The sequence below is a fragment of the Nematolebias whitei genome, chromosome 12, assembly GCF_014905685.2.
Source record: "Nematolebias whitei isolate Nwh7 chromosome 12, NemWhi1, whole genome shotgun sequence".
NCBI lineage: Eukaryota > Metazoa > Chordata > Actinopteri > Cyprinodontiformes > Rivulidae > Nematolebias > Nematolebias whitei.
The window spans coordinates 1,700,243-1,714,541 of NC_056509.1; the positions used below are offsets into that span (position 1 = coordinate 1,700,243).

The window sequence follows — 14,299 nt, forward strand, 5'->3', positions numbered from 1 at the left end:
GTGAAACGATGTTTCTAGATGCTTAGTCACTACTCTTGTCGGTGTTGGAACGTTGTTTAGTTGATTTTGGTTGTTTCTGAAGGAAGAATGAATCTTGTGTGTAGTTAAGTTAGAGACTAAGAAGCCTTTGACCATGCCAACATGCAGTTCATTCACTAAATTGCAATCTTTGCGGAGTCAATGTATATTATTGCTACTTTGAGTACCATAATCTACATTGAGCTCACAACGCTTAAGCCGAACCTACTCGAACAATTCTATTCGGGGGGATAGCTAATTCTTTTTGATAAGTCTCGCCATAGACTTCCAAAACATTTATGGGAAAACCAAACACCCAATCTCAAGTCGTTCGTCTAAAAGACAACAGACAATTACACCAAACTATACTTTACCATGTAAAGCTAACTTAAACCAAGTTAGAAATGGAAAAATAGTTTGGAACCCTTTTCTATAGGCATAAACCCCTGTAGTACCCCTTATCAGCATTCTCCACCCCTTAACTGGTAGTTGTAGCTGTTCCCAACCATAATAGCTTACACACCAGATGCATATAGTTTAAGGCCTTATGTAAAATCCCCTTCATAAGCCCACCTTAAACCACATAATTGCATGACACATTGAACCAGAACGGCACAGGCTGGACGTCGCTGGAGACAACCTTCGCTGGAGGCAACCTGCAATCCTGACGTTGGTCTCAACTCTTCATCCAGTGGCCGCTTCTCCAGTTCAATCCAAGGGTACCCCTCTGTATGCTGATTAATCAACACTTCCAATCGCTGTGGATTTACCGTTGTGGATTACATGACTTTTTCCAATGGATTACAGACTCTGTTTCCAAGGGGTTAAAGCATTGCTACAATGGGATTATCGAGACGATATGGGATTATAATCAACACAATGGAATACCAAGAACATTGTGGAATTACCTTGACTTTGTTTCCTTGCTGGATTACTTCTGACTTTGGTCTTCCTCGCTGGATTACATCAAGCTCAAGGACATTTGAAGGTCTAAGTTCACGGTTGGAATTCATCCCCATGGACAGGTGATGATTTCCAAAGGGGGGACTGTAGTGAACCTGATGACCTCAAATCTACCAGATGGACAGAGACTGTTATTTTCATTGATCTGAATAAGTCTGGGCCATCTGATGACTTTCTTTCTTGAATTAATCAAGCAGAAAAGACAATCCTTTATAATCATTACTGTTTTACAAATGTTTGATAATCAAATTGTGCTAGTTCACTCAATGCTTTACAGGTTGAAAAGAACTACTCATCTTTATTTTACATAAACAGTAAGTAATGATTTTTATTCCTCATTCAAAGGAGAAATCAGGTTAATAAGCATTTCTTGATTTTCTGTCTGAAATGATCCAAGTCGTAAGTATGTGAAAGTTGAAGCTTCGGTCAACTAAATGTTTACTGAAGAAGAAATGTCATGTTTTACTATTTGAAAAGATTACCAAGTGTGAGACTCCACGAAGTCTGGTCGACTGCAATAATCTTTTCTGTATGTTGAAAACAATCCTTGACTTTTGATAATAACTTACGTCAAAAAACCACACCTCTTTCTGGTACATCCACGAATCAGAAAGCTCTGAAGTAAACTCGGAAGTAAACTCATTTAAAATGTGACAACTTCCCGGTTCTGTTAGAGAGTTGGAATGAAGAGAATGGAAAGGATTCCGAGAATGAAAAAGTTCTGAAGGAGTTCAGAAGAAAACTAGAGTTATGGAGAGTTTTGGAGAAAGAGTCTGAGAGCTGCTGACAATGAAGAGTCAGAGTTACTAGAATCCAGAGACGTTTTGGGATTATAATTCTGTTTTGAGCTAACCACGCACGACTCTCCAAGGATTTTAGCTGTTCTCAACGGAGACGCTGATATCAGTTGAAAAGGATTCTTACTGAGGTGATCGATCGTCAACAAGGTAACGGTTTCTTCTTCGACTAAAGTGTACCTGGGACAAGCTGAGATACCTGACGGAGCGTGCAATTTCTGGTTAAACAGATTAAATTCCCTCACATATTCCTCTGTAAGATAAATCTCAATTTCCTCTTAAACTCACCTCTCTCTCATAAATCAGTACAGATATTTTTAGAAATATCTGAAGCAAAGTCCTCAAATCACCGCCGAGTGATTTGAAGTTCATTATTTGTGAAACTGTCTGTTATTATTTTCATATTTTGCCAAATTAATGTAAATGTTTGATGTTAAACTTTGATTCTGAAAATAAATGACTCCATTCATTTGATGGGTCAAAGGTAATGACGTCTCTCGTTCACATTTCTGTTAAATTCAATGCACGGCATTTACAGTCAGAAAAATGAAGAACTCGTGAAAAGTATGCATAAATATATACCACATATATTTGTCATACAACAAGTGACACGTACCCACGTGACTCACTACAACGTGACTGTTAAGTTTCAGGGAAGGGTCCATTAACACAACCAGATTAGTGACCCTTTGTTTTTCTGGCAGGGTTAGAGCGGAGAGGTCAATGCAGTGGTTTGTGATCGTGTCGTTGGGAGGGAACAACATGACTTCAGACTTATTTTCATTGTAACTTAAGAAGTTTAAAGCCATCTAGTCCCTGATGTCAGCCAGGCAGACGAGCAGAGGTTGAATAGAGCATGTGCTATTGTGTCTTAGGGGAAGTAAATTTGACAGTCATCGGCATAGAAGTGGAAGGACATGTTGTGTTTCCGGAAAATAGCACCAAGCGGCAGCAGGTATAAAGAGAATAGGAGGGGACCCAGGATAGACCCCTGCGGAACCCCCCATTTAAGCTCTGCCTCTGCAGAACTAAAATCCTGGTTATCCTCCTGGTTAATCCTGGTAAAAATGGTCGGACAGAATAGGATTTTGAGGAACTATTGCCAAGTCCTTAATCTCTATACCATAGGTCAGAACTAAATCAAGAGTGTGATGATAAGAATGAGTAGATGTGTGGATATTTTGGGTAAAACCAATTTAGTCTATTAAATTATTAAAGGCTATGCTTAAGCTATCACTTTCAACAGCTACATGAATATTGAAATCACCTATTATTATGACTTTATCAGTATTTAATAGTAAGTCAGTTAAAAATTCTTAGAACTCAGACAAAAACAGAGTAAGCGCCTGGTGGACGATATATAACGACTAGTAAAAGAAGTGGCTTTTCTGATTTCCATTTTGGATGAGAGAGACTGAGGGACAGCGATTCAAAAGAATCAACTACTAACTGGTTTGGCATTAATCAATAATCCTGACTGAAAAATAGAAGCTACTCCTCCACCTCGGCCAGTTGTTCTAGAAACATGAAAATTTAAATAATTAACAGGAGTGGATTCATTTATACCAACAAAATCCTCCTGTTGTAGCCAAGTTTCTGTCAGACAGACAGACATTAACTAACAAGGATTTAGAGGAAAGAGATCTGATGTTCAATAATCCACATTTAATGATTTTATGATTTTGCTCTGGTAAAGTAACTGTTTATTTTAATCAGATTTTTATGGTTTATATTTTTAAAGCTGATTTTTGGTTTATTTAATTTGAGCGGTGGGCGAGTTGACACTGTTTCAATGGGGGTGTAGGTGGGTAACAGCGGAGAAGCAGCAGAGAGGTGTGGAGGACTACAACTCTGCTTCCTGGACTGGACCCTGGGTTGTTAATAATTTGGGGGATAAACAAAATCAGCCATATTTCTAGAAAGAAGAGCGGCTCTGTCCAAAGTGGGATAGATGCCATCTCTCCGCATAAGACCAGGTTTGCCCCCGAAAGAACTCCAGTTATCTACGTAGCCCACGTCGTTGTCAGAACACCACCTGGACACCCAGCGGTTAAACAACGACATACGGCTAAACATGTCATCGCTGGTCAGGTTGGGGAGGGGGCCGGAGAAAACTACGGAGTCCGAAATGGTTTTAGCAAAGTCACACACCAAAGCAACATTAATTTTAGTGACCTCCGATTGGCGTAACCGGCTGTCATTACCGCCGACGTGAATAACAATCTTACTGTATTTAGCCTTAGCCTAGTCAGCAGTTTCAGATAAGATTCTACGTCGCACGCTCTGGCCCCCCGGAATGCATTTGACTATGGCCGCTGGAGTCCCTAAAGCCATGTTTTGGACTATGGAGCCAATAACCAATATAACCAATAACCAGTGCCAATAACCAGGGTCTGCTTCTCAGCGGGTGTGTCACTGAGAGAGGAAAATCGATTAGAAACGTGAACGGGTCGGTGGGGAACTGGGGGCTTAGCCTTAGCACTACGCTTGCTCCGGACAGTCACCCAGCTGGCCTGGGGTCCCGGATGCTCGGGGTCTGCTGGAGGACTGCTAACAGGAGCTAGCCTCTGTGGTTCCGCGCTGTTTAAGGGGACCTGGCTAGCTACTGGTTTTTCTACAGCGTGGAGCAGAGCTTCCAGTTCAGACAGCCTCTCCTCCAAAGCTACCATAAGACTACATTTGTTACATGTATCATTACCACTAAAGGAAGCAGAGGAGCAGCTAAACATCTGACACATGGAGCAAGAGAAAACAGAGGAAGCAGGGAGAGAAGCAGCAGCCATGCTAAGCTAACGCTAGCAAGAGCTAGCAGAGCCAAATACACCAATAAAAACCGAGACGTGTTGAAAGATAAAAGGTGTTTTAAGCACTATCCAACAGTAGAAAAACAATTGTACTAAGTGTGTTTGTGAACTAGAACTGTGCAAAAGGCAGATAAATCCAGAAAAGAGAGACGACTCGAGCAAACAATTCACTCGAGCTACTGACAGACAAGCAGGAAATGACACAATACGTCTCACCACGAACGTGCAAGTTTTAAAAATCTTTGTGTAACCATCTCATGTTACAACGTGGACCGTTTCACTGGTCCACTGTGATCTGCCTGTTTAGTAATTTTATTGGCTAGATTAAAAAAATATATACTTTTTAACCTTTTTAACCTAACAGACAATATGGCCTATATACCATATTTTTCGGCCAATAAGTCAAATATTTTTGCACAATTTGCATGCCCTGTGACTTATACACTTAAGCAATGCATTTATGGATTTTTTACCCAAACTGTCATGATCAGCGGCCCCCGCTGGCCACCCATCTGCTCACTTCCCTACCCCTTCATGACTTACCATGTTTTCTGCCCCTCTCCTTCATGTTTTGTTTATCCCTCAGCTCCTGTCATTGCTCACATCTGCTCCTGTCAGTTAACAGTTCACCACACCCCCTCAGCCTATCACAGCAATCAGCCCTGATTCCACTCACCTGTTCAGCTCATCTGGTTCACCTGCTCTGCACCCTTTACAAACTCCATTCTCCCTCTCCACCGGTGCCAAATTATTATACCTTCCATGGTCCCTGATTCTGAAGCTTTTAATCATATTATCCTGTTTCATGCCTTGCATCCTTGCCTTGACCCCTCGCCTGTTTTTGGACTCCTCGCATTGCCTGATCCTCTTGGATTTGTTTGCCTCTCTGGCCACGGTAACACACCCCATTTCCTCTACTTGACCACGCTTCACGGATTACGTTTTTGGATTTTGTATCTGGACCTCTGCCTTCCTGTTCATGACCCCTGCTTTGACAGCTGGACCACGTTATTGGATTTGCCCCTCAAACCATGTTATTTCAGCTGCTCTGCACAGGACCAGTGACGTCATCGCTGCAGTCTTGACAGGTGACTCTCACTCTCCATATGCCTGTGAAGACCTGTTAACACTTCTGATCCAGACTCCAGCAAGCAGCATAATAAATAAAAATTGTTCTTGTTTTTGCACTCCTGTCTCTGGCTTATTCTGAATCCTAAACCCTGGTCCATGACACATATTTATAAACAAATTTTTGGCTGAGATAGGACAGTTTTAATTCATTCTGACTGAAAATATTGAACACAACCATTTTCAGCCGCTAGATGGCACTCGAGTAGAATGACATGTCATTGTGTTATGTAATAGGTAAAAGTGGCTATTAATGACACAGTCGGCTTGTCATAGCCTGTCACCTTCGTCTAGCTCGCTTGGAGCAACTGTCAAATTTGATTCATTTTGCTGCACCGCCCCGGCGAAATGCATCTACTTTGACCATTAAAGTGCATTTATTAGGTAAAAGTTCAACTGAGGTTGTTTTCACACCTGATAGTCCGGTAGACTTGGTTCGGTTGGGGACCAATATCATAACATTTTGTTACATTTGAGCTGGTGCGTTTGCATTCACACTGCACTGTGCAGTCGAGTCAACCTGTTCGAACCAACCTGTTCCCCGCTCGCCTGTGGGGGCGCTGCACCAAGAACTACTGAAAGAAACAACACAAAAACCTCTGAAGACACTTCTTCTTCTTCTTCTGGAAATAAAAACAAAAACAGAGTGGCATCAAGGTTTAGCAGTTTTAGGAGTCATATTTTGTCATTTTTCAACAATGGACACAGCATGAGCAGAAGATGAGACAGAAGACCATGGAGAATATTGTTTTTCACACATGGCAACTGACGACTCCATATGAGCTAAAAGAAATATGTGTTTGTTTGTCCTGCGCTGTACTCCACTTCTTGCTTGTGGAGCGGGGCCCGGTCTGTTTACATTCACACTGTACTGGAACCGCGCTGGAATTCTCTTCTACCGGACCGAGACCTAGGTTTTAGCCCGGACCAGAGTTCACCTTTTTGTTTGTGACAGAGTTCGATGGCGCGTTCACACCTCCCCAAACAAACTGGACTTCTTAGGAAAACGAGCTAGAGCTCGATTAAAGCGAACTAAACAGGGCTGGTGTGAATGCACCCTGAAACACACCTTTGCTATAATGTTGAGCAAACAAACAATTGGTTTTAGGTGCTTGGCTTGATAATTTTCAAAGAAATGAGCAGCGATCCTCCTTCCTTTTTCCTCTCTGTCTGCGTGCTCCCAGATCACCGAGGCAGTGAAAACTTTTGAAATACAGCTCATTTGCCTGTTAAAATCCTTTTATTAAGCAAAAGTTAGACTGAGGCACACCTTTACTATAGTTTCGAACAAACAAATAAATGTTTTTAGGTGTTTATCTTGTTAAATTAATAGGAGCGGCTGTGGATGAGTGGTTAGAGCAGTCGTCCACCAATGCGAGAGTTGGGGGTTTGAATCCACCAGCAGTCACATACTGAAGTGTCCCTGGGCAAGACACTGAACCCTTCATTGCCTCTGATGTGTGTCCCATCAGTGTATGAATGTGATAAAGCTCTGATTAGTCTCTTTAGAATGATTTGTTCAATTATCTTTGTAGAGATCTAGTAGAGTGCTGTATGAATGGGTCAATGAAGCACAAATTGTTGTAAAGAGGTTTGAGTGTCTGGATCAGATAGAAAGGAGATATATAAGTACAGTCCATTTACCATTTAAATATCGAAGAAATGTAAACGACTCGTCCCTCTGCACATTCCTACTTCCACAAATCGTCTTTTGAAATACAGCTGATTTGACCGTCAAAGTGCATTTATTAAGCAAAAATTAAACTGAGACACAGCTTTACTATAATTTTGAGCAAACAAGTCTTTTTAGATGGTTATCTTGTTAAATTTCAAAGAAATGCACAGGAACTCGTAGGGCTGAGTACCGAACTTCGGTTCTTTTATGGTAATATGTATCAAAATATACCTCGTCTATTGGTGTCAAGTTACGGTGATTGGCTGTAACGTTACACGTGATTTCAACCACGTGTAACGTTACAGCCAATGCCAGTGCTGCAACCACAAGGAAAAAACAGGAAAAACCGGGAAAAACATATACATGATTACGCCCACAGACGGGGTTCACGTGTAGTTATGGCAAGCCTTACTATCCATTTATAGCCACAAATAGCCACTAGTGGCTATTAATAGATAAAATGGCTCGTCGTAATATCTGTGTTGTGAACGTGTCAGCAAAAAAAAAAAAAAAACAACTAAAGATTGACAGTAACAGAAGAAGCTTAGCTTATAAAAATGTGCTCATCCATCAGGTCAGCTGCTTAAACAGTTCACTAATGTTCACTGTTTGTTAAATGTTCTCCTCACAGGAGGTTCTGACCCTGATGTGAGGACAGAGACTGACAAAAGAAAAGTGAGGTGGGGGCCACAGGACAGTCACAAACTTTGTTGTTAAAAGTTTGCTGCTTTTTCTACAGTGGAGGCTGCATGGTGGAGGTAAGTTAAGCTATAAAGGATGTTGTTGACAGTTAAACTTTTATCTCTCAGCCTAGATAATGTTTTTGATCAATAATAACACAACCATGTTATTGATGATGTTTTGTTCTAATGTCAATTAGGGAGATGATCAGAGCCCTAAACCCCAGAGAACCACATAGAAGATTCAGGCAGAGACACAGAGGTGCAGAAGTCTGCATCATCCCTACCTCAGTGAATCCAGTGACCTGCTGGTGGGATGTGAGGGACAATATGTTGGTGCTGTCAAACTGACAACCAGGTATCTGTGTGTGCAACAATCATCATCTACAGCCTCAGAGTGAACATGTTCTACTGCTGGAGACACCATCAGCCAGGAGCATCTTGTTTGTGTCCAGAGAAAACAGACATGTTGATGTTTCTGAAGAAAAACTGTTCAGTGAAAAGGTCCTCGGTGTGTAGCAGTGAACATTAGACACTGACGTGTCACTGGTTTGTAACTGGTCTTTTGAACTGGAAATTATTTGTTTGTTTTTATGTAAGAAAACTGCTTGGAATAGAAAAATACCAAAGTTAAAAAATAAAACTCACAATTTGTACTGTAATGTGTAACGTAATTTTATTCTTCTTAGAACTTATGTTAATTATAAAATTGGTACCGAAAGAAGTACCGTTCAGCAACCGATATCCAAGTGAAGGTATCGGTACAGATATCGAACATTTTTGAATGATACCCAGCCCTAGTGACTCGTCCCTCTGTACGTGCCTACTTCTGTGTATCGGCTTTTCAAATGCAGCTGATTTGACCGACAAAGTGCATTTATTAAGCAAAAGTTAAACTAAGACACACCTTTGCTATAATTTCGAGCAAACAAATAATTGTTTTTAAGTGTTAATCTTGTTAAATTCTTGTTAAAAGTCCTCCCGTGCACGCTCCGGCGGCTGCCATTTGGCAGCCAATCAATTTTTGGCACAAAACCAGCCCACATTTCTAGGTTGTCAGCGGTGACGCGTAACAAATGAGACGCGTCAGCGGTGATGCATAATAGATGCGACTTATAGTGCGGTGCGACGTGTACAGTGGAAAATATGGTAAGTACAAAATTTATTTTCTTTTTAAATTTAGTGGGCATGGCTTATATTTGGGTGCGCTCAATAGTCCAGAAATTACGAAATTGTATATTATTTATTATTAACATTCGTTGAAAGACTGCACATCCCATGCCACCTTTCATGCCGGAGGTTTAAACTAAGATCGCCTTATGATTCTATTCTATTCTATTCGCAATTCTGTTATAGAATTGCGCCGTTTAAGGTGGCTGCATGTTGGAGTAGCTCTTACTTTCATTCTGAGATGTTACTTTTGAAAACTTTAATTCCTCTTTTTTCTGGATATAAATCACCTTTTTTGGATGATTATTTCCTCTGGTGTCAGATGCTGTGCAGCTGGAAGGATTTTTACAGAAATATCTTTACTTTTGGACATTTGTTATGATGCGTAACCATAACAACAAGGTTGTTTTTTTTTTACAACCGGGAGCAGCTGATTAACATCTCCAAATCTCAAAAAATATCTCAACTACAGCCTAATGTCCCAAATGAGTTGAAAAGGAGGCTTTGTGGATGCAGAGCAGGAGCAAAGAAGAGGGAAAAAGAGAGAAGAACGAAGTTCAAACCATCTCTTCCATCGATCATGATGGGCAATGTGAGATCGCTGGGAAACAAGTTGGATGAACTTCAAGCCCTAACAAGGACTCATCCAGAGCATCGGGAATGCAGTGTTATGTGTTTCACTGAGACATGGCTGCAGGATCATATCCCTGACTCCAGCGTTTCCTTGCCAGGCTTTCTGACCATACGAGCAGATAGAGATTTAAAGAGGAGTTGCAAAAGGAAAGGAGGTGGGTTGGCAGTGCTTGTGAACAACAGATGTGTAATCCTGGACATGTTACTGTGAAGTGTCGTCTCTGCAGTCCAGATATTGAGCTGTTAGCAGTAATCTGTCGTCCATATTATTTGCCAAGAGAGTTCACCAGTGTTATTTTGGCAACTGTTTACATTCAACCCAATGCTGTTGCCAAGACTGCGTGTGATGTCATCAGCTCTGAGGTTGCTAAGCTACAGACACAACACCCTAGTGCGTTTGTTGCAATATCTGGGGATTTTAATCATGACTCTCTCTCTGCTACACTTCCGACATTCCAACAGTTTGTCAGCTGCTCTACCAGAGAAAACAAAACGCTGGACTTGTTTTATGCAAATGTCAAGGATTCATACATCGCTAAAGCAAGACCCCCTCTTGGCAAATCAGATCACAATCTTGTGTTTCTCTGCTCTAAATATAGACCCCTTGTTCAGAGGCAACCTGCAATAAAGAGAACAGTGAGAAAATGGTCAACGGAAGCTGAAGAAGCCCTGCGGGGTTGTTTTGAGGCTACAGACTGGGATGCACTGTGCCAGCCACATGGAGAGGAAATCAATGCCATGACTGAGTGTGTGACCGACTATATAAACTTCTGTGTAAACAACACCATCCCCACCAGAACAGTGAGATGCTTCTCCAATAACAAACCCTGGATCACCACTGACCTGAAGGAACTGCTAAACCAGAAAAAAAAGAGCCTTCAGGGAGGGAGACAGGGAATTATTGAAGAGTACACAGAAGCAACTAAAAGTCAAGATAAGAAACAGCAAGGAGGTGTACAAGAAGAAGCTGGAGAGCAAACTCCAACAGAACAATATCAGAGAGGTGTGGTCAGGGATGAAACGGATCACAGGCTTCAAGCAGAAGGAGGATCAGAAGGATGGAAGCCTGGACAGAGCCAATGAACTGAACACATTCTTCAATAGGTTCAGTTCAGGAACAAGCTCAGCATCCTCCTCTCTTGCCCACAGCCAAACATACATACCACCCTCCACTGACCCAAGGCTGTCCTGTCACACCTCAAATACTGTTTCTACCACCTCATTCATGGACCCTTCTTCTACATGTTGGTCTTCAACCAAATCAGAAGATGATGATACCTCCTTTGCCTCCCCCCTCTGCGTCTCCAGAAGTCAGGTGAGGAAGCAGCTGGAGAGACTGAACCGGAATAAGGCTGCAGGTCCAGATGGTGTCAGTTCCAGAGTCCTGAAGGTCTGTGCAGAGCATCTCTGTGGGGTTCTGCAGCACCTCTTCAACCTTAGCCTGACCCAGGAGAAGGTTCCAGTGTTGTGGAAAACATCCTGTCTTGTTCCAGTGCCAAAGAAAACTCACCCATCAGTCCTCAATGACTATAGACCTGTTGCCCTGACATCCCACATCATGAAGGTCCTAGAGAGACTTCTGCTGACCCACCTGACTAGACAAACAAGCACATATCAGGACCCACAGCAGTTTGCTTATCAGCGTGGAGTTGGAGTTGAAGATACCTTCAGCAAACTCACTGTCATCTAGAAAAGGCAGACAGCACTGTGAGAGTCATGTTCTCTGATTTCTCCAGTGCATTTAACACAATCCAGCCTGATTTGCTTTGTCAGAAACTCCAGAAGACTCAGGTGGAGGCCTCAACAATCACCTGGATCAAAGACTACCTGACAAACAGACCACAGTTTGTGAGACTGAAGGGTTGTGTGTCTGACCAGGTGGTCAGTAACTCAGGAGCACCACAGGGGCCTGTACTCTCACCATTTCTTTTCACCCTGTACACCTCAGATTTCCAGTACAAAACAGACTCCTGTCATCTGCAGAAATATTCTGATGACTCTGCAGTGGTCGGGTGTATCAGAGATGGACAAGAAGCTGAGTACAGGGAACTGGTGGACCGCTTTGTGGCATGGTGTGGAATCAATCATCTCATCTTGAATGTGAACAAAACAAAGGAGATGATTGTAGAGTTCAGGAGAATCAGGAACAGGTTCAACTCTATTTCCATCATGGGAGAAGAAGTGGAGGTGGTGGAGAAGTATAAATACCTTGGGGTTCACCTGGACAGTAGACTGGACTGGAAATGCAACAGTGAAGCGTCTACAAGAAGGGACAGAGCAGACTGTACTTCTTGAGGAAGCTGAAGTCCTTCAGTGTTTGCAGCAAGATGCTGCATATCTTCTATAAGTCTGTTGTAGAGAGCGCTGTCTCTTCTGCCATCATCTGCTGGGGGAGCAGCACCAGAGCAAGTGACTTCAAAAAGATCAACAAGCTCATCAGAGACTCTATTTCCTCAGGCGGCTGAGACGAGCTGGTCTGGGAAGCTCAGTCCTCACCTCCTTCTACAGGTGTGCAGTGGAGAGCATCCTGTGCTCCAGCATCAACGTGTGGCATGGAGGCTGCACAGCTGCAGAAAGAAAAGCTTTGCAGAGAGTGGTGAAGGCTGCACAGAAATCTGTTGGAATCAGTCTCCCCACCATCACAGACATCTACACCTCCAGATGCAGGAAGAGGGCCACCTGCATCATGAAGGACCTCACTCACCCAGCACACACACTTTTTGCCCCACTCCCCTCAGGAAGGAGGTTGAGGAGCATTAAGTGTAGAACCACTAGACTGAGGAACAGCTTCTACCCTGAGGCTGTTAGACTCATGAATCTCTAACTAGAATAATCACTGTGAAAAACCATATCATGTTGCTGCTGATCTGTTTCATGTTGCTGCTGATCTCTTTCAATGTTGATGTGTTCATGCGTGCACATCTGCTCACAGACTCATGTTCATGTTTGTGCTGATGTTCAATGTTTTATGTTATGAGTGCTTAGTGTATATTTAGTTGATGTTTTTCTTAGTTCATATCTTAGATGTTATTACTGTTTTTCTTATACATTTTATTGTTGGATGTAACTGGGACCCTGTGTACATAATTTCACTCCACCACATGTACCACGAGGTGCGAATGACAATAAAGAAACTCTGACTCTGATAAAGAAGGCTGGCTCAGTTCTGGGGACTCCTTTAGAACCTTTGGAGATGATTGTACAAAGAAGGATTCTTCATCAAATGAAGAACATTATAGACAACCCTCAGCATCCTCTTCATCAGACTGTCATACAACAACAGACTGTCATACAACAACAGACTGTCATACAACAACAGACTGTCATACAACAACAGAGTGTCTTCAGTCAGAGGCTTCTTCAGATCTGTTGTAGGACAGAAGCTACAAGAGATCCTTCCTGCCCACAGCATCAGCATCTAGAACAACTCTTTAATTAAACCAGGATGATGAGTTACAACATCATTTAATTTACCTCTGGGATTAATAAAGTAGTTTTGAATTGAATTGAATTGATGAGGTGAAACATACCTCGAGCCATTTTGGCCAAACCATTTGTAATTGATGTTTTGAGCAGAATGCTAGCAGTGATTTGATTCTGGTTGGACACTGCATGTTATAAAGCAATATTTTCTTTTCCGCTCAACTCCTGCATGCAGACTGAACGATAAGAAGTTGCTCTGGTAAAAATATTTGCAGCTTCAGTAGCTTTAATTTGTCCTGAGCTGAGGAAGGAGAGCTGCTGTGGTGTTTCCTGGTGGTACCTGGTACTCGAGACAGCTGCTGGCACAGGTCCGATCCGAGCACTGCGGCCCGCTGGAGAAGGTAGCCCCAGGAATGCATCTGCACCTCATAACCCACTAGGATGTCTGGGTCAAACCTGGCAGAACAGAGCTGCGTCAGAACCAAGGTTCACCTGTAAACACTTAATCTGATACTTAGCTGATGAAAACACTTTAAAATGCAGCTCATAACCAAAACTACTCTGCAGTAAAGCTTAATATTTCTTGAAGGAATGTATATCTCCCACCACCTTTCATGCCAGTTTTCAACTCAAAGCGTCTCATGACCATAAAATGATGGAGTAGAGTTGTAGCCATTTTGGTTAAGCCTTAAAAACAACTTTTTGCACAATCTCATGAAATAGTGTGAGATCCCTCACTTAAAAGTATGTGCTGTGTGTTAGCTTAATATCTGTAAGTGCCACTGAGTTTTTGTGTTGGCTCATGTCCAACAGCTGTGGAAGCAATCTTGAATTAAACAGACTCCAAAAGTTTGTCACTTGCAGCTGTATGTCTAATGATCACTTTCAGAGTTTCATTAAATTCTACAGAGTAGTTCATGAGCTCTTTTGACGACACATGAATGTAAAAAAGATCATCCACTTTTCAGCAGTGGGCAATAATGAACTTCTTGGGTGACACATCACAGA

General features: G+C 42.2%; 1 protein-coding gene across 1 annotated transcript in view; it reads right to left on the minus strand.

Moving 5' to 3' along the window:
* LOC119418719 (DNA polymerase zeta catalytic subunit) overlaps positions 1–13,408 on the minus strand; it is a gene marked incomplete at its 3' end in the record, with an annotated part of 34,591 nt that extends 21,183 nt beyond the window's left edge. The window contains 1 exon segment of the mRNA XM_037686053.1: positions 13,399–13,408. Within this exon segment, the coding sequence (XP_037541981.1) occupies positions 13,399–13,408 (10 nt within the window).
* Between the last annotated feature and the right edge of the window lie 891 nt (positions 13,409–14,299).